Below are 26,260 nucleotides of genomic sequence, written 5' to 3'. Positions count from 1 at the left end.
TTCTTGTCTCTAAAAGTCTGGTTTAATACAAGAAAATAAGAGCCTTTCCTCACCACTTAAAACTTAAAGCCTAAACAGCAAGAAGAAAAAAAAGCTCTTGTGTACTTCATTATCCTTCATTGCAGTCATTTTAGAAAGCCTTCTTTATTACGCTGTGCAGAACTTGGGGCACTTTTATGCCTTCAGTACTCCTTGAACATACTCCCATTATAACACTTTTCACGTTACATTATGTAATTTTAGTTTATGCATCTGTTTCTCATCCAGACACTAATCTCACTAAGGGCAGGCTGTCTTTTCATATCTCTGTCTAGCATTTGTTTTAGCACATAATAGAAGCCCAATAAATACATTGAAAGAATGAGTAATTAATGATAGACTGCTATGACCATTTACCTTTTGCCTGGCACACAAGCGCTTAAATGTTAGCTTTTATTATAACTATACATTTTAAGTAACAGAAATTAAAAGAATTATAACTAAACTTTGGTTTTTTCCCCTTAAATAAGACATAGCTCTTAAAATTGTTAATCTATATACTGTACATTTTTGCTCTGTTAATTACTTTTTAAATTTTAGTAATATTTAGCAATAATTAAAATTTTAGAAAAGTCACATCTCTAGAGCTAGTAGGTGTTATAATTGATTTAAAAAATTTAATCCCTACTTTGAAAACAAATAAATCATGATCATATCTTTTTGATAAAAATGAAATTCTTATTGCATATACACTGCTCTTAGGACTAAGGAGTGACATTTATTGCTAAAGATAGATTAAGGAGAATAATTGTTACCTTGTATGTATCTTTCTGATCACATATAAAGGGAAATTTTAAACTAGTTTAAGAGAAATTTAAGAGAATTTGATTGGTCTCATGCTTTCTTTTGCTAGATTTTTCAACTATCATTTTTCACATTGCAGAATTTTTAAAATAAGACATTCTGTATCATGCTATATATTTAAAAGCCTACTGCAAGCATTATCTAAGTGGAGGAAACATCCAGAGCATTCACTTTAAAGTTAGGAATGAGAAAAGGATGTGCACTCTTGCCACTTCTATTCCACATTGTACTGGAGATTGTAACCAGTGCACAGAGCTGATCAAAAATGAAGAAATAAAACTGTAATTATTGGAAGCTATTATTTACAGTGAAAACTCGAAAGGATATACAGATTATTAATATAATGTTTAAAAGGGTGAATGCATTGTACAATTAACATACAAAATTCAGTTACATTTCTATACATCAGCAGCAAATAATTAAAGAAAATATTGTCAGAAAATATAAAATACCTAGCAACAACTCTAAGAAATGATGATCAAGATTTCTTTAGAGAAAATTATAAAATTTTATTATGAGATAATAGAGAACACCTAAATAGATGGAGAGGTATATCATATTCTTTAATATCAATATTATAAACATTGCATTTTTTCCCAAATTGATATATGGTTCAGTGAAATTCCAAACAACTCCCAACAAGATTTTTCACTAAAGTGATAAGATGATTCTGAACAGGAAAAGGAGGATAATTTATAGAGGAGGAATAGTGATGAAAAACTGACCTTATCAGATATTAGGGTTTATTCTGAAGAAATACTTATGAGATATTAGGGTTTATTATGAATAAGTACTAATTAAGTAATATTGGGGTAACAATAGGCAAATTGACCAGTGGAGTAAAATTGAGAGCCCAGAAACAGACTTAAGAAAATATGAAACTTTAGTAAATGACAGTGGTGGCATGTCAGATCAAGAGAAAGGGAGGAAATATTTGATAAGCAAAGCTGGAAAAAATGATTAAGTTGGATTCCCACCTCTCGCCATATATAAAAATCAGCTTTCAAATGGATTAAAGACTTTAATGTAAATCAACACTTAGAAAACTCTTAGTATAAAATATTGGTAAATAGATTTTAGTCCTTGGCTTATATAGAAAGACAAGACACAAAGTGTTTTCTATAAAACAGTTGATAAATTTGATGACGTTTAAAATTTCAGTTTACTGTATTTTTCAGTTCTAGAATTTTGTTTGGTTCCTTTTCCAATAGTTTCAAGTACTCTACTAAACTCTCAATATTGTCTTTAACTCCTTACATTTATTAAGTGTAGTTATTTTAAATCATGTATCTGAAAACTTCATTATTTGGAACCTTTGTGGTCTGTTTCTATAGTCTGTTGTTTTTCTTTTCTTTAAAACAAAATTACTTTGTCTCTTCTTATGCCTGCTTATTTAAAATAGAATACCAGTCATCCTATATGCAAAGTTGTTTAGGTCCAGGGTGTTTTCTCCCTTCAGAAGACTTTCTTGTGGTGGGTGGCTTGTCACACTAGCAGTCCCAGATCATCTAAAATTAGTGAATGATTTAGGTGAGGTCTGGTATCTCTGCATCCAGTTCACCCTTACTCCTAGGGTATAGCTCCTCCAGAGCCCCAACCAAAGCACTGGGCATTTATCAGATTCTCCATCCTTAGCAGACCCTGAACTCCTTTATTTTTTGCCTGTAGTCTATTGAGAGTTCAACTTGGTTTCTCATCGTCTTAGCTACCTCTTACAAAATTGGCAAGCTATATCTGGAAAAAAGAGTCCTCTTATTCTGAACTTACCTCTCTGGGTTTCTGTGATATTGTGATTTATAATAAATATATCTTCATTCCCATTCCTGGTTTATTAACGAGTTTATTTTTCTTTTATGTGCTATTTTAAAAGATTTTAAATAAACTTTTCTTGAGGTCTCATTTACATACAGTAGGATCCACCCAGATATATGTAACACCACCACAATCAAGATAAGGAATATTTCTACTACTGCCACTATTAACTACAAAATTTCGTTGTCCACTTCCCGGTCAATTCCCTCTCCCATCTCTGGCTCCAGTCAGCTATTAATTTGCTTTCTGTTGCCATCAATTAATCTTTTCTAGAATTTTCATATAAATGGATCATGTGGTATATATTTTACATCTAGTTCCTTTTGCTCACATAATGTTTTCGAGATGCGTACATTTTTGCATATATATCCATAGTTCTTTTTTATTGTATAGCTGTCACAGTTTATCCATTCACATAGGTTTGTTTTCAAACTTGTCAGTTTATTTTTGTGTTTATTGATTACTCATCTTTGGAATTGGGAAACACTAATGTCTTCACCTCTAAATTTATAATGCTATAAAAAATTATTTTGAAGAGGTAGATCTCTCATTGCATACCTAATTGTGCCAGGAGAGTATGCTGCTGTGGTACAGGTGTTTGTATCATAACATTTGACCTTTTAGTTGTACAAATATGTTTTTGTAGGCTCTTTGAAATGCTAGGCTTAAGATTGCTGACAATGGAATAATTTTTAATGTTGTGATAGCTACTGAGTGTAGTTTAAAAAAAAAACAGTCAAAAGTACATATGGAGGTTCCTTAAAAAACTAAAAATAGAACTACCATATGACCCAGCAATCCCACTGCTGGGCATATACCCTGAGAAAACCATAATTCAAAACGAGTCATGTACCAAAATGTTAAGTATGGAAACACAAAAGACCCCGAATAGCCAAAGCAATCTTGAGAACGAAAAACGGAGCTGGAGGAATCAGGCTTCCTGACTTCAGACTATACTACAAAGCTACAGTAATCAAGACAGTATGGTACTGGCACAAAAACAGAAATATAGATCAATGGAACAGAGTAGAAAGCCCAGAGATAAACCCACACACATATGGTCACCTAATCTTTGATAAAGGAGGCAGGAATGTACAGCAGAGAAAGGACAGACTCTTCAATAAGTGGTGCTGGGAAAACTGGACAGGTACATGTAAAAGTATGAGATTAGAACACTCCCTAACACCATACACAAAAATAAGCTCAAAATGGATTAAAGACCTAAATGTAAGGCCAGAAACTATCAAACTCTTAGAGGAAAACATAGGCAGGACACTGTATGACATAAATCACAGCAAGATCCTTTTTGACCCGCTTCCTAGAGAAATGGAAATAAAAACAAAAATAAACAAATGGGGGCTTCCCTGGTGGCGCAGTGGTTGAGAGTCCGCCTGCTGATGCAGAGGACGCAGGTTCGTGCCCCGGTCCGGGAGGATCCCACGTGCCGCGGAGTGGCTGGGTCTGTGGGCCATGGCCACTGGGCCTGCGCATCCGGAGCCTGTGCTCTGCAGCGGGAGGGGCCGTGGTAGTGAGAGGCCCACGTACCACAAAAAAATTTTAAAAAAATAGAAAAATGGGACCTAATGAAACTTCAAAGCTTTTGCACAGAAAGGAAACCATAAACAAGACCAAAAGACAACCCTCAGAATGGGAGAAAATATTTGCAAATGAAGCAACTGACAAAGGATTAATCCCCAAAATTTACAAGCAGCTCATGCAGCTCAATAACAAAAAACCAAACAACCCAATCCAAAAATGGGCAGAAGACCTAAATAGACATTTCTCCAAAGAAGATATACAGATTGCCAACAAACACATGAAAGAATGCTCAACATCATTAATCATTAGAGAAATGCAAATCAAAACTACAATGAGATATCATCTCACACCAGTCAGAATGGCCATCATCAAAAAATCTAGAAACAATAAATGCTGGAGAGGGTGTGGAGAAAAGGAAACACTCTTGCACTGCTGGTGGAAATGTCAATTGGTACAGCCAGTAAGGAGAACAGTATGGAGGTTCCTTAAAAAACTACAAATAGAACTACCATATGACCCAGCAATCCCACTACTGGGCATATACCCTGAGAAAACCATAATTCAAAAATAGTCATGTACCAAAATGTTCATTGCAGCTCTATTTACAATAGCCAGGAGATGGAAACAACCTAAGTGTCCATCATCGGATGAATGGATAAAGATGTGGCACATATATACAATGGAATATTACTCAGCCATAAAAAGAAACGAAGCTGAGTTATTTGTAGTGAGGTGGATGGACCTAGAGTCTGTCATACAGAGTGAAGTAAGTCAGAAAGATAAAGACAAATACTGTATGCTAACACATATATATGGAATTTAAGAAAAAAAATGTCATGAAGAACCTAGGGGTAAGACAGGAATAAAGACACAGACCTACTGGAGAACGGACTTGAGGATATGGGGAGGGGGAAGGGTGAGCTGTGACAAAGCGAGAGAGAGGCATGGACATATATACACTACCAAATGTAAAATGGATAGGTAGTGGGAAGCAGCCGCATAGCACAGGGAGATCGGCTTGGTGCTTTGTGACCGCCTAGAGGGGTGGGATAAGGGAGGGTGGGAACGAGGGAGACGCGAGAGGGAGGAGATATGGGAACATATGTGTATGTGTAACTGATTCACTTTGTTATAAAGCAGAAACTAACACACCATTGTAAAGCAATTATACTCCAATAAAGATATAAAAAAAGATGTTAAAAGAAGATAAATAAATGTATGTATGTATGTATGTATGTATGTATGTAATAGGACTAAATACTGCAAGTAAAAGATCAATATTATCAGACTAGATTTAAAAAAAAAAAGGTACATTGTCATTTTTATTAGTTATTGCTAATTGTAAAGAATTGGGGTTTTGGCCTTCCGTGTTGGCACAGTGGTTAAGAATCCGCCTGCCCATGCAGGGGACACGGGTTCGAGCCCTGGTCTGGGAAGATCCCACATGCCGCAGAGCAGCTAAGCCTGTGTGCCACAACTACTGAGCCTGTGCTCTAGAGCCCACGAACCACTACTGAGCCCGCGTGCCACAACTACTGAAGCCCGCGTGCCTAGAGCCCATGCTCCACAACGAGAAGCCACTGAAATGAGAAGCCCGCACACCGCAACGAAGAGTGGCCCCCACTCGCCGCAACTAGAGAAAGCCTGTGTGCAGCAATGAAAACCCAACACAGCCAAAAATAAATAAATTAATTAATATTAAAAAAAAAAGAATTGGGGTTTTAACTGTTTTCAAACTTAGTGTTTCGAATTTCAATACTTTCTGAAAACTAAAAATGTTCATATAATTTAATATGTGTATTTCATGCTTTTTAAAAATACGGCTATGTTAGTTATGGTTGATTGCTGCACCTTATAGTATCTTTGAAAAGGCAGTAATATTCTCCTTTGGAACTGGATTTCTTTTAAATAGCAATTTAACAAACTGTCATTATATTCTGTAATAAAGAATGTTTAAAAACTTTTTTTTCAGAACTGTAAAATTTTCCTGCTGTAGAGTTTTTTTGTTTTTTTTTTAAGCAAACCTAGTTTGCACATAAAATTTCTTATGGAAACTAGCTGACTTACCTCCTCTAGTATCCTCTTGGTATTTAATCCCTAAAATATTGATCTGAGTTTTTGTAGATATTCCTGTGTATGTCATTTTTATGCAAAACATATGTAAAATTTTCTAATAGAGTTCAGTTTTTAAGAGCATAGGCTCTGGATTCAGTGGCCTGAGTTTGAATTCTTCTGTGCCACTTCTTAGCTGTGAAATGTTGGACAAGTAATTTAATTTAATTTTTTTTTTTTTTAGTAAATTGATTTATTTTGGCTGCGTTGCTGCATGAGGGCTTTCTCTAGTTGCGGCGAGCGGGGGCTACTCTTCGTTGTGGTGCACGGGCTTCTCATTGCAATGGCTTCTCTTGTTGTGGAGCACAGGCTCTAGGCTCACGGGCTTCAGTAGTAGTGGCTCGCAGGCTCTAGAGCGCAGGCTCAGTAGTTTGGCTCATGGGCTTAGTTGCTCCGCAGCATGTGGGATCTCCCCAGACCAGGGATCGAACCTGTGTTTCTTGCATTGGCAGGCAGATTCTTAACCACTGCGCCACCTGGGAAGTCCCAATTTCATTTCTTTAAAATCAGTTCCTCATCTGTAAAATGGAGTAATTCTTATATAGATTTTGGAGATAATTTACAGAGTCCTTAATACATGACTGGACTAAATACATATTTGTTGAATTAATGAATGAATGCCTATTCTCTATTGTGTATAACCTGCAACCATTTTTGTAAAAATTTGATTTATGTCAAGTTTGGATTCTGCTCTAAATTTCACATGACTGGGGTAGTTACTTCCTGACCATGGTCATAACTTAACAAATTATGTTGGATAGTGACTATATGATGAAAAGGTTAAAAAGCAGTCTTGAGATTATGTACCATTCTATTTTTGTTAGGACAGATTTGGATGCTACTAAAGGTTATAGGCTATATTGGGCAGGGAGGAGGCCTTAGCAGGATTTTAGTTCTATGTGACTATTCTGTATTCTTAAAAATATATATACTTTTCAGTCTCTGAGCAAGAGCTGCTTGATATTGAAGACTGTGACCTCAATGTCGTGAGATTATGTTTTCAAGTTTTCCTCCCTGACGAACGTGGTAATTTGACAACTGCTCTACGTCCTATTGTCTCTAACCCAATTTATGACAACCGTAAGTAATTTATTTTCTTGTATTTGTAGGCTTAGCTCTTTAAAATGATTTTTTAAAGTTTTTTTGTAATTAGAAAAAGTGTTCATTATAGGAAAAATTCAAACATTACGGGGTAGACGTTATTTATCTGAAGTAGATAATGAGGAGAGTAAACCTCCTATACATCTCATCCTCCAAAGATATTTCACCGGCTTCTTCTTCATATATATACAAATACCTCGTTTCATCATCATCACCATCATTCACACAATATATTTTTGGCAACTTTTTGAAAAATCGTCATTGATTTTTTTTTTTAACTTTTTTTTTTCTCCTCTTAGCAACATATCTTGAACCTCTTTACCTTTCAGGTACCTTATTCTTTTCGGTAGCTGCATATTTCCGTATATCATAATTTTACTAAATCATTACCCTATTACAAGACATTTGGTTTGTTTCCTTCTCAGTTCTTTTCTTTTTGCTTTAGCAAATTGTTTTGCAGTAAATATCCCACATGTGCATATCTTGTGCAAATGTCTCTAGCATAAATTTGTAGAAATGTTGGCAAATGCTAGATCAAAGGATATGGATATTTATAGTGTTAAAAGATTATGAAATTGCCCTCAAATATATGTGTGTTTGTATGCTCTTATATATGCACCCACCAGTGGTGTATGACTATACCAGTTTTACATGTAGAAGGATAGTGGGACATAGAACTATAAAGGTAAATCAGAATATCCTCATCATGGAGAGCTTTGAATGCCAGGGAATTATTGGAATAATGTTGGCCAGATAATAGGAAGCATGAAAACTGCATTGCCACAGGGTTATGGTCATGATTTAAAAAGACTAATCTGATGACAGTGTATAGGATGGATAGGACGAATCAGAATTTAGAAGCAAGGAGATTTAATTAGAGGACATGTCATTGCCTAGAAATGAAGTCATAACACTCTAAACCAGGGGACAGATGTGGATAATTAAGGTATTGAGTGCCCTTAATTTATTTATACTCTAAAGCTTTTATCTATCCTGTAAGTTGTTTTCCTAAAATTCTCCATCAGAAAGGAATAAGACATATTACTAAGGTAGCAACCCATTAAAAATATCCTTTATATTTAGGTGCTCCTAATACTGCAGAACTAAGGATCTGTCGTGTAAACAAGAACTGTGGAAGTGTCAGAGGAGGAGATGAAATATTTCTACTCTGTGACAAAGTTCAGAAAGGTATTTTGTTGTTGTTGTTTTGTTTGTTTCATTGAATTCAGAATATATTTTAGATTGATAGATACATTTTACTTTCTTTTCCCATTGTTACTTGCTTTCGTATTCACTAGATGACATAGAAGTTCGGTTTGTGTTGAACGATTGGGAAGCAAAAGGTATCTTTTCACAAGCTGATGTACACCGTCAAGTAGCCATTGTTTTCAAGACTCCACCATATTGCAAAGCTATAACGGAACCGGTAACAGTAAAAATGCAGTTGCGAAGACCTTCTGACCAGGAAGTTAGTGAATCTATGGATTTTAGATATCTGCCAGACGAAAAAGGTATGACTTTTTCATGGTAATGTTTTATATATTTCTTGAAGTTAGTCCTGCTAAGAACATTTTCTTGTAAGATACACTTGAATACAGTTGTGTTTATTCATAATTTATGTTTCTTTTCCTGAAAGTTTTTGGTTGATTTTTGACTGATCTTTGTGATCTTTGAATCTCTTCCTTAGGAAAGGTATCTGGAATAATTTCAAAGTATTCTAAACTGTTTATCAAAATTTGTTTTACATTTGAGATTCTATTTTGGTCCTTATTGTGCCCTCTTGATAGATGGCATACTTGCCACTCAGAAAGTGGTCTCCATTTTGGTCCTTATCTGCCATTATTGCATTAATTGACATTGGTGACTTGCGGGTGTTATAAGAAAACAAGATGAATATTATAAACTATTTTTTACTAAGAAAAATATCCTTTATTACTGACTTGGGATGTAGTTTGTGACACTTATAAATCCATCTTATGTACATTTATTTAAAGCATTTTCTATGTAGGAGTAAAACATCTGTATATTTATTAAAGGAGAGGAAGCATAATCCCATGATGAATCACGTTTTCTCGGTTTCTTTCTAACCAGATACATATGGCAATAAAGCAAAGAAACAAAAAACAACTCTCCTTTTCCAGAAACTGTGGCAGGATTGTGGTAAGAATATTTTGTCATTGTTGTTTTTAATAAATTTATTTATTTATTTTTGGCTGCATTTGTCTTCGTTGCTGCCCGCAGGCTTTCTCTAGTTGCGGTGAGTGGGGGCTACTCTTCGTTGCAATGCGCGGGCTTCTCATTGCAATGGCTTCTCTTGTTGCAGAGCACAGCCTCTAGGTGCACGGGCTTCAGTAGTTGTGGCACGCAGGCTCAGTAGTTGTGGCTCGTGGGCTCTAGAGCGCAGGCTCCGTAGTCGTGGTGCATGGGCTTATTTCCTCCACGGCATGTGGGATCTTCCCAGACCAGGGCTTGAACCTGTGTCCCCTGCCTTGGCAGGTGGATTCTTCACCACCGCTCCACTAGGGAGGTCCCTGAACATTTTGGATTGATTTGTATTTAAGTAAATTTGTTTTGTTTTGTTTTGTTTTGCTTTATTCAGTTTTTCAAATTTTAACTGATATACTGTTGTTTTTCAAATTACATTTAATAATGGAAAAAATTTATCATAGGAGTTAATTTTCCTGAAAGACCTAGACCTAGTCCCCTAGGATCAACTGGAGAAGGAAGATTCATCAAAAAAGGTATTTTATTCCCTATAGAGTATTCCTTGTGATTAGAGAGACCAGTGCTTTGCACAGTATATTGGAATTGCATTCTTAGGAATGAAAACTGCCTCTTTGATTTATTCCACTCCTACATATTTTTTATGCTATGAATATTGAATGAATTGATCTCAGCTTCCGAAAGACCTGTTGGCAACTATGATTATGTTTTGGGGATTTATTGTTTGAGAAATTACATTTCATTCATATGGTGGTAATTTTACTAATTACAGTGTGTCGTGGAAGAAATGATTTCGATCTGGCCAGTTGCCTATCTTTATTTATTTATTTGTAAAGTTTTACTGGAACACAGCTCATTTGATTGCATATTGTCTATGACTGCTTTTCTTGTACTATAGCAGCAGAGTTGAGTAGTTCCAACAGAGGTTATATGGCCCACAAAGTCTAAAATATTTACTCTCTGGCCCTTTATGGAAAAAAAAGTTGCCAAATTCTGGTTTAGATCATTCAACCAGGGTTAATTAGAAGTCTTTTTTTCTTTTTACATTCTTAAATCAGAGCTTTTTCTTGGTTTAATATGTACAGCAGTCATATAACATGTAAATAAATACAGACTCGTTCATTTTTTTTCTGACTGGGAATTTTGTAGTACCTTGGAGTGAGTAGTATCTTAATATAGCTTGGAAATTTATGTAGATTTTTAAGTCATCCCTAATGAATGTTTCCTCCATCCCTCCATATTCTCCTAAAGAGGAGAATATGAAATGATTTTGAATATTTAGAGGCCCATTAACTGAAATTCTGATATTTATCTTTCACATTTCAAAAATACCTTTATAGGGCCTCAGAAGCTAGATTTCCACATTTAACTGGAGTGAAATTTTCAATGCCAAAGTAACTTACCAAAATTATTTTATAGGTATTTGTAAAACAATTAGTATTAAAGAATTCAATTTTGGACTCGTAATAATTTTTAGTGCTATTTAACATTTCTATTTGAAGTGTTACATTGGTTTCCTTTAAAATTTTTTATGTGTTTATGTAATTTTAATTTAGAAGTAATGCTTTTTATAATTTTGTTCATTTCCGTTTTGTACAAATACATTTCCTCCCCCACAGAACCAGTCTTGTTTTCGCATGGTGCAGTTTTGACAGAAACGTCCGGGCCAGTTTCAAGTCAAGCAGAATCCTACTATTCCTCATCTGCGCCCATCTCCAGTGCATTGCCACATCATGCTTCGGCCATACCCACAATGGTACCTCAGCCTTCTTCAAGCTGGTCATCAGTGGCCCACGCCACCTCACGTTCAGTCAATACAAATTCACTGAGTAGTTTTTCGACAGGGACGCTTTCCTCTAATTCACAAGTTATCCCACCATTCCTGGAAATGTCTGTTGTGAGTGATTTGAATGTGTCTAATGCTTGCATTTATAACAATACTAATGACATAGGCAGAATGGAAGCATCATCCGTGTCACCAGCTGACTTATATGGTATTTCTGATGCCAGCATGCTGCCTAATTGCCCTGTGAACATGATAACGCCCAGTAATGACAGCATGAGGGAGACTGATAATCCAAGACTTGTGAGCATGAATCTTGAAAATCCTGCCTGTACTTCAGTGTTAGACCCAAGAGACTTAAGACAGCTCCATCAGATGTCCTCTTCCAGGATGTCAGCAGTCGCCAGTTCTAGTACTACTGCTTTTGTTTCACAGTCAGAGGCATTTGAGGGATCTGACTTTAATTGTGCAGATAACAGTATGATAAATGAGTCAGGACCATCAAACGGTACTAATCCAAACAGTCATAGTTTTGTTCAAAATAGTCAGTATTCAGGTATTGGCAGTATGCAGAATGAACAATTGAGTGACTCATTTGCATTCGAATTTTTTCAGGTTAACTTGTAAGATATAAATGGTGATTGAAGAATTAAATCCCTTTAAAGGTAACCCTTTTGATATTACCTTTATAAATACAACATTATATATTTCTCTAAGACTATACTACAGTATATCGTGGACCCTTGAACAACACGGGTTTGAACTGTGCGGGCAGGTCCAGTTAATACTCACATTTTCTTCACTAAATATGTAGTGCAGTACTACACGATTTGAGGTTGGTTGAATTCATGGATGCAGAAGACATCCATGGAGACAGAGGGCCGACTGTACGGTTTTTTTTTTTTTTTTTGGTGGTACGCGGGCCTCTCACTCTTGTGGCCTCTCCCGTTGCGGAGCACAGGCTCCGGACGCGCAGGGTCAGCGGCCGTGGCTCATGGGCCCAGCCGCTCCGCGGCATGTGGGATCTTCCCGGACCGGGGCACGAACCCGTGTCCCCTGCATCGGCAGGCAGACTCTCAACCACTGCGCCACCAGGGAAGCCCGAGTGTACAGTTTTAAACACAGAGTTTTCACTGCACGGAGCGTCTGCACCCCAACCCCCGTGTTGTTCAAGGGTCAACTGTAAGTATAACTTCAGGTATGTAGGGGATTCCTCTAACAGGCAGTCTTGTCTTGGGAGCTTCTTGTTTTGCTGGCAGAGAATTTGTTGGGATATAAAAGATGAATGCTCAGTGCTTGAAGCTGCAGCTAAAAGAGAAGGATGAACTCGTTTCCCAACTTCAGGAAGAGTTAGAAAAAGTCCAGCATTTACAGAAGACTTTTGCTTCAAAAGTAGATTAATCCACACAGACTGAACTCCTAGGCTATGATGCATTGTGGAATCCTACATACAAAGAAAATTTATGTAAACCAGTGTATGATGAATCTGTGACATGTTAAATACTGAATAAAATCAATTTTTCCATTAAAAAAATCCAACTTTGGGTATGTAGAATACAAAGTTGGAAAGTCATAAAAGGAAAATTCCAAAATAGAAATTTAAAAGAGCTTTACTGTTTCTTCTTTTGAAACATGTGATCTGATACTGTGTGTGGTGGGAATTCTAGCATGAGAATCCTGCCACATTTTCCCAGGACAGACTGAGGAGAACAATAGAGCAAGCCTTCAGTTTTTCCAGCTACATCGTTTTATACTTCTTTTATAATGTATTAATGTATTCTTAGTTAAATGAATTAACTGATATTTGCTTTTAAGCAAATTTAAGGTAAAACCTGTAATGGCTATGTCATTGGAAAAATTAATTCCTTATTATTTTTGAGGCCAATGGGCCAAGGTGACCCCTAAGGGGTTCTCTGAGGCTTTCTGGAGTTTCTTAGATTTACATGTAAATCAAAATTTCTTTAAAATGTTAAGTTGGGCAGCAGGCAGTTGAAGTAAGCTTTCAAGGTATGGGAGTTCCCTACATTTTGAAGTATTTAGATCCATACCTGTAAAATTGCTTATGATTTTAACTTTACATCCATGTTTTTAAGAGGAAGAAGTTTTCTTGGACCTGTCCTCTTTGTTATGTGTCCGAAATCACTGTGATCTCATCCAATTTCATGCTGTCAACTCCCAAATGTTACCCCTAGCTTAGACCCACCCCTTGAACTCCAGTCTTGGAGCTTATGTGTGTGTGTAAAACTGCTTATTTGACATCTCTACATAGAGATGTAATTAAAGCTCAAACTCAACACATCCAGAGCTGAGTTCTTGATCTTCCCTCCCAAACTTGCTTATCCTTCAGTCTTCCTCAACTCAATAAATGGCAATGCCATGTTTCCAGTTGCTCAGGTCCCAAACAATGGAGTCATCTTTGCTTCTTTTTTTTCTTTTATCTCTCATATCCAATCCATCAGCAAATCTGGTAGGCCCTACCTTCAAAATATATCTTAAGCTGCCCACCTCTTTTGACCTCTGATATTAACATCCTATTCCAGACCACCATCATCTCTTGCATAGATTGAATTATAGCCTCCAAAAACTCTCTTCATACTTGTGCTCCTGCCGTCTGTTCTCCCTGAAGTAGCCACAGTGATTATTTTTAAAAGAAATAAAATCATATTCACTTGCTCAAAACCATCCAGTGGCTCGCCATGTCACTTAAAGACCAAAATCCTTAAAATTAGCGGGCCCACACTCCCTCTCTTACCCTCATTCACTACCATTTTCCCCTTCTCATTCAGCTCCAGGCACTCTAGCCTCAATGCTCCTCTTCAAAAACACCGAGGACACTCCTGCCTCAGACCCTTTGTACCTCCCTGGTGGTGCAGTGGTTAGGAATCTGCCTGCCAATGCAGGGGACATGGGTTTGAGCCCTGGTCCGGGAAGATCCCACATGCCACAGAGCAGATAACCCCGTGAGCCACAACTACTAAGCCTGCATGCCTAGAGCCCGTGCTCCACAACAAGGGAACTAGTTGTAAAATAAACTCAGTTGTATGTTTACCTCATGCCTTACATCCTTCAGTCTCACTCAACTGTTATTTGATCAAGGCCTTCCATAACTATATATACATTGACACTCCATGTCTCCCCTCCTTTACATTTGTCCATAGCACTTATCATGATCTGACTTTACTGTTTGTTTGTTTATATTTGTTTTCCCATACTGGAATATAAGCTCCGTGAGGGCAAAGTTTTGTGTTTTTGTTGAATCCCACATTTGTAGAACAGTGTCTGCTTCCTGTTACGCACTCAGTAAATATTTACTGAACATTCAAAGTACTACTAATAGAACTTCGGTTTTTGAAAGAAAGAATAGCTTTAATTATTAGATGTTTATGATTTTTATAGTTCTGCTTCATGTGACATTGAGTTTATTATATCAGAATCATGTACATTCAGGTTGATGACTAATAATGGTGACCCAAATTGTTTGAAAGCAAAGTAATCCCAGTGGCAAAATGACTGTAGAATTTGGACAGTAATCTTAATTGTGATGGAATCATCATGATGCTAAGTAACTTGCTAAAGATAAAGACCTAGTTTATTTTACAGCTAGAATGTACGTAAATGTTGAGCATATTTCTAGCTAGAAACAATGTGTCTTTTCACTTATGTGTAGTATCCAACCAAACCATAAATTTACTGGAACGATTAAAGCTAGTCAATTTTGTCAAAATGGGGAATGTGTGAATGTCATAAAAATTAAAATTCTGAGTTGAATGATTCTGGGAAATGAGAAGGAGAGCATGATAAGACTTGGGGTCAGAATAGTCTGGAAAGAAAAAGATTAAAGACACCTAACTATCATTAATAGTTCTTAGAAATTATGATTTCAAAAAGAAATACTTCTGTTGTATAACTTTAAAAATCATAAGCATATAACATACTTTAGTAGAACTTACCAGGGAGAAAAAACATGAAGGCATTTCTTCCCTGTTCAAAATATGTACCCAATACTCAGCCATAAAAAGAAACGAAATTGAGCTATTTGTAATGAGGTGGATAGACCTAGAGTCGGTCATACAGAGTGAAGTAAGTCAGAAAGAAAAAGACAAATACCGTATGCTAACACATATATATGGAATTTAAGAAGAAAAAAAAAATGTCATGAAGAACCTAGGGGTAAGACAGGAATAAAGACACAGACCTACTGGAGAACAGACTTGAGGATATGGGGAGGGGGAAGGGTGAGCTGTGACAGGGCGAGAGAGAGTCATGGACATATACACACTAACAAACGTAAGGTAGATAGCTAGTGGGAAGCAGCCGCATGGCACAGGGATATGAGCTTGGTGCTTTGTGACCGCCTGGAGGGGTGGGATAGGGAGGGTGGGAGGGAGGGAGATGCAAGAGGGAAGAGATATGGGAACATATGTATATGTATAACTGATTCACTTTGTTATAAAGCAGAAACTAACACACCATTGTAAAGCAATTATACCCCAATAAAGATGTAAAAAAAAAAAAAATTCATAGCAAAAAAAAAAAAAATGTACCCAAGATATCTCCAGATAGTAGCTTATAGATGGTGAACTTTTTTTTTTTTTTAATACAGAATCGTATAATTTTGTAGTAACTAGCACTTAGCTTAAACACTGACTGTTAGGCTATCTAAATGGATACTTTAAATTAAACAACTGACTTGTTTTTGCGGGGTTATTTTTCTATGTAAGTTGAATCAAGGTCCGGCTACGTTTGTGTTCAGAGTATTTCCAAAGGATTTTTCATTTTTCAGGTGCTATTTACTGATCACAGATTTTATTTTATAATTTTAAAAAATTGGTAACCTGCTTCTTTTTCTCTAAATGTATTTATACTTTCATCTGTTCTTTTATCACCCTACTTTTAGTTTTGAGGAGATTACCTCTTGCTTCCTAAACTCTACTTGTATACTGGATCCCTCTTCCTTCTCTCCCATCTTGTTTCTGTATCCTCATATTACCATTTAGTGCTTTTCTCGTATAAACACGGTAACTGTTTTCTCTAGCCTAAAAGAGAAAGGATAAACACCTTTCCTACCACTATCGTGCTCCTTCCCTTCACATCCAGACTTACAAAATGCTTTCAGCCTCCATTTCCTCACTTCCCAGTCATTCTTTAGCCTATCTCTTTTATCTCCTACTATTTTCTTATGATTTTCTGGGAAAAGTGACCAGAGACACCCACCCTTGTCAAATCTAGTGTCTTTTTATCAGTCCTCACTCTGCTTGACCTATCCATAACCTATCCTCTCGACCACTCCCTCTTCAGATACTCTCTCTGAGGTTGACTTTCTTTCCAGAGTCTCATCCCCAGCGCTCAGTTGGTGCTACTTTTTTCCCCTGGGTTACCTCATCAGTGCTCAGAAGAAAGCTTCAGCTTTCTCTTACGATACCTGAATGTCTTTATAAACTGGCTGCTCCTGTTGCATTCTCTACTTTCATTAATGGCATTACCATTTACCCTACCATCCAAGATATTTAATAGGAGCCTCAAAATGGTATTTTATTCTCTTTCGTCCTCACACTCAAAGAGTTATCAAGTCCTTTTGGGTCTGCCTCCTGAAAATCTCTTGTATTTGTCCTTTCTTCATTCCTGCTGCTTTCTTAGTTTAGGCCTTCATTCTTTTTCCCTAACAAGACTCTTTTCCGTATTGCCCCAGTTAAAAATAATACCCCTTCTTCCGTACACTGTATTGCATAGTTAGCATTCCTTGAAGACTCTCTCAGGCCACTAGGCCTCCATGCCTTTCGCATGTTGTCCACTTTGCCTCTGCTCTTGACCTCCACAGCAAGCAGCCTTCACGATGGGGCTTCTCTGTGAAGTTTGGTCCTAGCTGAGGCACAGCTTTACACATACCCACCCTACTGCAGAACTCCTCACTGAACTATACAGTTATATGAAATTTCTCTCGTTCACCTTTGGAACTCCATCACTTAGCGCAATGCCTGGCACAGTTGGTGCTGAATAAATGGTAGTGCTGATAGAGAGGGAAGGGTGAAATTGACATAGGTGTGATTATAAAAAATGTGGACAAGGATATGGTTTTTAAAGGGAAAGGTATTTAACCTGGCAGGAAAAGCCGCGATGCCAAGATTACCAGGCTTGTGACGTACTTTACCCTGTGCCTCCTGTAGTGTCAACTGTATTGCGTAGAAATTTTACAGTTACTAGGACTGTTTCATATCTCTGACCTTACTCCTCCTCTCTCTGTGTGGCAGGTTTAATCTCAGTTCCCCTCTGGTGCATTCCCTCAGCACCTTACCCTTGCACAGAAACTCCAGTATTCATGTGATCAGTCACATTTTTGAATGTCTAATGTGCAAAGCACCATGTTAGGAGCTAGAAATGACACAGAGGTGAATGAGACAAAGTCTTGCTCTCAAAGATGTCAGTCTTTTTCTTTGGAGGGATAACATATAGTAAAGTGCATAAAGTGGACTAATTTTAAATTTGCAGCTTGATGAATTTTTACTTATGTAAATAATCATTTCCAGCTCCCCAGAAGTTTCCTTCATGCCCCTTGCCAATCTACCTACTCCTCAAAACCACTATTCTGATTTCTGTCATCAGAACCTACTATCTTAATGGCCTTTTACATTGGTAACTGGGCTTCCCTACTCAAAACCTTAGTGAACAAAAACAGCTGGGTTGTCAATTTCTAACCTAATGCTTCAGAAAAACTAATTATACTGTCCATGTTAAGAGAGACTTAGAATTGGTGGTCCAGTCTGCCTAGTAGCTCCAAATAATTTCTTCTATCATTAATTGATTTATTGAGGGATTTAAAAACTTACTGTATGATGTTAAATAGCATGGAGAAATGGAAAGAGTAATTTTTAGTCAGAACATCTGGGTTTGAATCTTCAGCTCTGCCACTTAGAAGTCATTTAATATTTAGTAGATCACACTTTCTATGGGCCTGTCTCTTCAGATATAAAATGCAGATAATTCCCAGCATACTTAACTCACAAGGTGTGTTGTATTAAATAAAATAATGCATAAGAAGAAACACTGTAAATTGTATAATGCAAATCAAATATTGTTAGTAAATCAACATATGCATATATCCTATGGCCCTGATAATCTCTAATCCAAACACTCCTTCCAGTTCACAGAGTGACAGATCACTATGGATTAGATTCTTTAGTAAGAACCCTGGAATGACTTCCTCTTTAGAGTGGCTAGCTATTGCCCAAATATGGAGGACTTTCATTTGGCCATATTCTTTCCAGAACATTTCCTATGGTATAGTGAAGACAAGGTCAATTAATGACTTCGGGTTCTGAAATTCTATGACTCTTAATTTCTTTGCCAAAATTGACTATGAATTGGGAGTTTTATGACTATCTTCCTAAGAAGGAGTCTCATCATAGCTAATGAAGTGGCCACGTGAAGATTTCTGATCTGTTTTGTTTCTGGAGATTGAGAGGGGGAAAATTAGGGTGCTTTTTGCATCACAAATAATACAAAATTTCATGCTATTTAACATTATAAGCCCAGGAGTGGGTAGCGAATCAGAGATAAATGTATGAGTTGTCTGTACCCAGTTTTATGCCTTTGTTTGTCTAAGACTTGGTCAAATTAATATCTTAACTAATACATCTCAGCAGAGTTTAAAGTACAAACTTAACATCAGTAAAGTCTCAAAAGTAATCATGTCACCACTACTTTCACTAATAAAACACAGATACAATTTTTAAAGAATTATTTCTTCTAAATATTTTTTCTATTCTAAATGTCTGTGGCTTTAGAAAAAAGTACCTGCTAGTAATTATCTACTTAAAGGGAGTAGCATTTATCATACTCTTTTTTCTTAATCTCTTATTTCTACAATTTCAGTTTACTATTGGACTTCAAAAATTTAAAGAATCACCAAAAATTTATTAAATACCTATGTGTGAACAGTAATACACAGTAATTAGTACAAAATGTTGGTGCTTCAGTAAATCAAGTTTTCAGGAATATCAGCAGATAAGTAAAATACAAACTTTGTTAAAGGTATCATTCATCTTGCTTATTTTTCTAATTAAACCTTAATCAGAACATTACAGCTCTGCATAAAATGTAGTGAAAAATAAGTTGGAGTGTTTGGGGACCCCATTTGTGGAATTCAGTCTCAGGAGACTTCGTTAGTGACACACTTGATTTTATTGGGTAATCAGCTAAAAATATTGGTTGCTGGCGCACAGTTCAGATAGCTTTAAGATGAGATGGAAAGGAAAACACAAAGTTTTTGGGTAATGGGCATTCTTAAATGCATGGTTCAGACCAGATGAACACTTTTGGAGATGACTTCCATTTTAAAAGAATGTACTTAAAAATACTGTTGACTATGATGAATCCAGATCCCTGAAGAATGGCACTGCTATTTTTATTTTTTAACTGTTCTATTTGTATATGCTTCTTAATGACTGTAATGAATTTGGAAGCACTGAAAAAAATGATTTTTAAAAGTTCTCAGTGTTCAATTATTTAATGTTAAGTGTGATACTTAAAAGTTGAAATCATTTTTTAAATGTCAAAATGTCTTTTGTACAGAATATTTTATTACTTTTGTAATATCTTGTATACAGTGATTTTTTTCTTGATAATATAATAAATGGAAAAAATTCTAAAACCCTTACAAAAATTTGTTGCTGTTTGACTTTAAAATTATCAAGATTTTCTTGTATTTATAGCATCCTCCTTAAAGAGAAAGGCAGTTTTGGTTGCTTAGAAACATTAGACATTTTTATGGAATGCTGTATCTGAATATACTTACATATGTAACTGTCCTTTAAAGTGATAATTTTTGGGCTTCCCTGGTGGCGCAGTGGTTGAGAGTCCACCTGCCGATGCAGGGGATGCGGGTTCGTGCCCCAGTCCGGGTAGATCCCACATGCCGCGGAGTGGCTGGGCCCGTGAGCCATGGCCGCTGAGCCTGCGCGTCCGGAGCCTGTGCTCCGCAACAGGAGAGGCCACAACAGTGAGAGGCCCGCGTACCACAAAAAATCAAATAAATAAAATAAATTTTTGTAGAGTACTGAAATGCCTTTTAAAGAGATTTTCATTTTCTGCCTTCCTGACTTATTTCCTGCCTGTCTCTCTCCCTTCCTGAACAATTCAGGACAAAAGTCATTTGCTTATTCTGAGCAAGGTACAGTTACCTATTGCCACAGGGGGCAAAGATGGTGGCCCGTTGTGGGATTACAGTGTGGAGCCTGGGAACATTTGAGGGTAGTAGGGAGGGGAGTCTCAGTGATCTGAAATAAGGATGCAGCAACAGGAGATTGGTTACTTATGAGGGGGAATGATCTATTAAGGAAAATGTTAAGGCTAATGGACCTAGATTTCTCACTGTCAGAAAGGACTTACAAATGCGGAAAGGGGGAAAACTAGAAGAAGGTTGGAATCGGAAGTACTGGTATAAACTCATAATTTTCAATATATGTAGATAAGTATATAGGGGTGTGTGCATGCATGCATGCCATGAGAGGGCTTGGTAGCAGCAATGCCACAACAGCAGTGAGCACACCTAGTGCCCAGATCTTTTTTCTATCATTTCTCATGAAAAGGAACCAGTTTTTCTTAGAGAAATAGCCCATTCCAGGGCTGGTGCAGATGAAATACAAGATGAGCCTGGAATGTCTTTGTATTAGAAAGTAAGAACATGCTCTAGGAATGATGGGGACATGCCACAAGGACAAAGCCATCTTGAAGGGGCACCCACTGGCCACATCAACACTTAGAAATCAAAATAAATGTCAGTAACAGATTATAAACCATCAAATAAAATAGGATGCCATGAATCCACAAGAAGGGAAAGCTCTACCTTTCAGTGTAATGCCAAAAGGAATGGTGGAATTAGAAGATCATTTGATAATCATTGTGGTAATAGATTCAGGTGAAAATCTTCAATAAATGCTAAAACTAGTGAATGAAAGTTTGAGGGTCTCCCTACAAGATACTTATTAAAGGGAAAAAAGGGTAACTATAAAAGTGAAGGAGATTGGCACACACCACCTTCGTTAACTGATCAAAGCCGAGTCATCAGTAACTGCAGTGATCAAAATTGTGACATCTGAGAAGATGCAAGAAGATAATCTCCCTTCTGTGGTATTCTTGCTAGAAAGGTACAAACTGAACCGAATTATAAGGAAACATCAGGCAAGCCCAAATGAGGAACAGTCTGCAAAATAACTGGCCTGAAATCCTCAAAAAATGTTGAAGTAACGAAAGTCAAGGAAAGACAAACTGTTTCAGATTGGTGAAGATTAAAGAGACATAATTAAATACAAAGTATCATCCCTTGGCTATGAAGGACATTTTTTGACAACTGGTGAAATTTGAGCAGGGTAGGGGTGGGGGGGGGGGTCCTGTGGATTACATAATAGTAATGTTAGTGTTAATCTGATTTTGATAGTTACATTGTGAGGAAGTAGAAGAATGTCCTTGTTTGTCGGAATTTGTCCTTGTTTGTAGGAATTACTAATGCATTCAGGGTGATACATTTCTGGGAAAAACATTCTTTGTACTTTTCTTGCAAGTCTGAAATTATTTCAAAATGAAAAAATTGAATTGAAAAATTTATTTTCCCTATAATAATAAAGGGCAGCATTTAAAAACATCAACTCAGGAAAGCTTACATCAAAGTTCATTCTCATATGGCCTTAAAAATCAAAGAATAAAGCCCCAAAAGATCTATCTAAGTAAGATGCCTTTTTCTCTTTGGAAATAGAAATTTAACTTCTAAATTGATTTCATATAACTTGTAAATGAAATCAGTTACCTTACTTGGGAAATTTTTCATTTTACCAAAAAATTTTTTCCCCATTTTTCCAGGTACTCGGTGTTTTTCCTAAACTAAACCACGGACTATATTTGGGACAAAGAGATACTAAAAGTACAAAGGGCCCTTTCTCTTAAGTGTTTTTTGTTTTTTGGTTTTTTTTTAAATAAGCTATAGAAGATCACAAAAGTAATTTAAAAATATTTTTATATAGGCAAAAGTTAAACTGTGTAGTACTCTCATGACTTAATGTCTTCTGTTCTGCTTAAATAAAGACCTACATTAATTTTTAACAACCTATGTCTCATATGGATATTTGGAATAAGTATTTGCAGTTAATGCTTACTCTTGAAATTTTGTATAATCCCAGGAATAGAAATTTAAGAAACAAGTCTTCTAATTTAAGTTTGCTAAGGAGATTCTTAATTCTTCCATTTGCAGATCCACTAAATTCAAAGCTGAGCCAAAAAGAAACCTGCAAAAGACGATTTCCCAAATTATTTAAATCTCTTTTGTAGCAAAGTTTCCCCCCAAACTGAGAAACATTCACACAAACGTTCTTACCTTTTTATCAAGTTTATTTCTATTATCCCTTTCTCATTTACCGGCATTGAAAATAATGAAAAAGTTATTTGCTATTATTCACATATGAAATTTCTTCATGTCAGTTAAACTGTTTTCCTGATTCTTAAGGTGAATGATACAACTTAGTATCTCTGAATCATGTTTAATGTAGAGATGGGAAGTTGAATAATCCAATACTATCCAAGTCATGTGTTCCAAAATAAGCTCAGAAAGTTGAATCAGGGTGATGGAAACTGCACTTAAATCTGAAATTTGAATGAGACTCTTTTCTGAAACTTTTCTCTTAATGATCTATCCATTTTCTTTGCTTCTTTAATGTTTTTCCTCTTCGTAGTACCAACTAATGATTAATTAACAAATGGTAATCATATGAGCTCACGTGAAATTTACTTGGGCAATTTTTTTGTAAGCTTGATTTGGTATCTAAATTCCAAAAGTCAATTCTCATGGTTATGTCCATTAAAATGACATTCTTGGTTGCCTCCTTTCATGTAGCAGATGCTCAATAATAAGATTTATTAGAAAAGACCCTAGAGACCGGGAAACTTCAGTCCTAGTCCTAGATATGGAAGTAACTAACAATTTTAGATAAGTCAGTTCACTTCTATTCTTTGGTTTTCATATTTATAAAGTGGAGATAATACCCTATCTACCTGATGAAGATGTTTGAAATTGGATAATACATTGAAGCACTCTGGAATAATATCAGCTTACCTTTGTTTAGCAATGTCAATTTTTCAAAATCTTATCCCTGGGATTGAAGTCATTGAAGGCACTTGTGACTCCTTATTTAAAAGATTTATGAAAGTCTCTTATGGTATGCCTCAATTCCTAAGGTCTCACATTCTCTCCCCCAGGAAATGTACTGACAATTTTAGATTGTCAAAAGAGTAGCTTGGAGTCATTAAAGTTTGTGACAAATTGTACCAAAACACACTTCTATTGGTAATAGCTTGCTTGAAGCTTACTGGGAAAAATATTAATGATGTCAGATTTGCATTTGGTATCTTAGAATATTACAAGGATACTGTGCTGCATAAATCTAGATGTAACTTTTATCAAGATCATTTAAAAAATTTTAAACCTGATTTAAAAAGTGGTATCTGGGCTTCCCTGGTGGCGCAGTGGTTGAGAGTCCGCCTGCCGATGCTGGGGACGCGGGTTTGTGCCCCGGTCCGGGAAGATCCCACATGCTGCGGAGTGGCTGGGCCCGTGAGCCATGGCTGCTGAGCCTGTGCGTCCAGAGCCTGTGCTCCGCAACGGGAGAGGCCACAACAGTGAGAGGCCCGCGTACCGCAAAAATAAAACAAAAAAAAGTGGTATCTATCCTGTGGAGGGCAATTTTGCTGAAAGAAATTACAGCTTCTCAGATTTTCAGAGAATGTATCCTGTTTGTGTACCTCTCTGAATGAATGATTTCATTATTCATAGTTTGGCTTGTGGGGGGTTGGAGAAGGAACGAGAAAAATCATAAGACATCCTTAGGACAATTCAACACAAAATATACATGTACATAGATCCTGAGATGTTACAACAAATTTAAAAATAGATCAACATGATCCAAATGGTTTCCAAGACACCGTTATGGTGGGTAAAAACAGCCATCTTACAGTGTATGCTGAATGGACGTCCACATTTTGCTGGAAAACCCTACTCTTTGTTTCCCATTGAAAGCTAGTCATCCAGAGCAGGGGGCCAATCGACATCTACAGACTAGAAAGAAGAAAACAAGTCATTAAAGCATTATTGTTCTAGTAAGCATTTGCCGGTAATGCTGTATAAATCTAGTAGTTTTAATATAATGCAACAGAAGAAACTGCATTGGAAGAAAAGAGCCATTGAACACCACGATTTCACACTCTAAAATCCATTCTAGGACCTGGGATTCTTGGGCCTGAGGTCTGTTCCTGAATTCACTGAGTATTTGGTTACTCAGCCAGTTATTAATTGTACCTTTTGGTCAATACAAGACTAGAGTATGTTTAAATTTTTCAAATGTTATTTATGGGAAAAGTAGCAAATAATGCAGGGCCAACACCAACTTTCCCTCAGAAGTCTCAGGAACTTTTAGTCTTCTGACTGTTTTCATTTTCCCATCTTGCATTTAACAGTACTCAAGTAGTCTATATACTTATAATCTTGTTTGTAACTTAGCAACTAAATGTGAAATAAATGGTTATGAAAGATCACCTGTAACTAGAAAAGGATTAGAGATCTTTGCATGTCACTTCAGCAGAATTTTTGTTTCTCTTAAAATTGAATTTATCTATCTCTACTCATCCTGGTTTGGCACTTCTAGAACGAAACCTTGATCTTTAAGTCATAATGGAATTACAGTAGCAGACTATTTGCCTCCACATAAATAATCATGTCCCAGGCATTAGAAGTATGAAATTGCACTTTGCCTTAACTACCCTAGAGGGCCTAATTTAGAAGTTAAAACCAAAAAATACAAAAAACGAACAAAGAAAAACAAAATAACTACCATACCCATGTAGTTTTTCGAGAATTAAAGTGTAAAACCTGAAATAATTTACTACAAATTATTTTTAAAATTAATCTGAGTCACTACCAGATTTGGAAATTTTTATTAGAAAAGCCCAAATAAGTGTGTGTGTGTGTGTGTGTGTGTGTGTGTGTGTGTATCTTTTACAGATGCCAAGAAATACTTTGGTTTTGTTTCAGAATATAGCCATAAAACAAACACCCATATATAAATTAGTGGGTGGTTTCTCAAGCCTGAAAACCAAACATTACTGATCACAATCTTGTATGTGTTGAGGTCAGGGGAAGGTAGGCATGTTTGTAGGGTTTTAAAAATTCTACAGGTGATTGCAATGGACAATCAGGGCTGAGAAACCCCGGCCTTTGGCTCTTTGACACTCCTAAGCTGTCCTAAGAATTAAGGTCAAAGAAGATGAATGCATTTGGGATTTTCTTTAAGAGAAGGTTGTCTTCCTCAAAATGATAGTCTTACGAAGAAGACTCCCTGCAACCTTGAAGATGCTAGCACTGGTTGTACCACAGGTGTATAAAATCTAATCTGAACGCACTCAAGAGAAGTGCTGGTAAAGCAATGACATTCCAGTGATCATTTGATTACCATGGCTGTTTTCATACTAGGCAATTATACCCACTTCTTTTTATTTATACTGAGATTATTCCCAAGTGCAAAAATTCCTTTTTTTGTGTGGGGTGTGGGGAAGCTGCTGTTCTTAACCAGATATTTACCAAAGTGCACAACTCGTGACTCAATACCTATTGATGCTCAAATGAGAAAAATGTTTATGGAGAATTGTCTGAAAGATCCATTCATTCCATTCTTCTAATTACTTAAGAATGTAATCTGATTTCAATTCAGACTATAAGAGCAGAGAATTTCTCTTATACCACATCACAGAACCCTTATAGAACTGCTTTTATTTATAACAATTAGCTCATCCCATTTTCTATCCCTGTCCTGA

The 26,260-nt window shown here is 36.5% G+C and overlaps 2 protein-coding genes across 11 annotated transcripts in view; one reads left to right on the top strand and one right to left on the bottom strand.

Annotated features, from left to right (window-relative positions):
- Positions 1–20,456, top strand: part of REL (REL proto-oncogene, NF-kB subunit) — a 42,931-nt gene extending 22,475 nt beyond the window's left edge. For both annotated transcript variants that reach the window (XM_049695777.1, XM_004280659.4), the window contains 6 exons: positions 7,246–7,386; positions 8,491–8,595; positions 8,706–8,918; positions 9,499–9,567; positions 10,077–10,148; positions 11,250–20,456. In XM_049695777.1, coding sequence (XP_049551734.1) covers positions 7,246–7,386; positions 8,491–8,595; positions 8,706–8,918; positions 9,499–9,567; positions 10,077–10,148; positions 11,250–12,040 — 1,391 coding nt within the window. In that variant the 3' untranslated portion in view covers positions 12,041–20,456. The remainder of the gene's footprint in view (positions 1–7,245; positions 7,387–8,490; positions 8,596–8,705; positions 8,919–9,498; positions 9,568–10,076; positions 10,149–11,249) is intronic.
- Positions 20,457–22,401: 1,945 nt separating this feature from the next.
- Positions 22,402–26,260, bottom strand: part of PUS10 (pseudouridine synthase 10) — a 66,505-nt gene continuing 62,646 nt past the window's right edge. For 8 of the 9 annotated variants that reach the window (XM_033407241.2, XM_049695780.1, XM_033407245.2 and 5 more), the window contains one exon: positions 22,769–24,509. In XM_033407241.2, the coding sequence (XP_033263132.1) occupies positions 24,471–24,509 (39 nt within the window). In that variant the 3' untranslated portion in view covers positions 22,769–24,470. Of the gene's footprint in view, positions 22,687–22,768; positions 24,510–26,260 lie in introns of those variants that run through there. The other variant, XR_007470780.1, reaches the window with a different exon arrangement.

Source organism: Orcinus orca, chromosome 13 (genome assembly GCF_937001465.1).
Source record: "Orcinus orca chromosome 13, mOrcOrc1.1, whole genome shotgun sequence".
In the NCBI taxonomy this organism is placed as follows: Eukaryota; Metazoa; Chordata; class Mammalia; order Artiodactyla; family Delphinidae; genus Orcinus; species Orcinus orca.
Note: the sequence above shows the minus strand (reverse complement) of the source record. Positions and strands in the feature narration are given on the sequence as shown.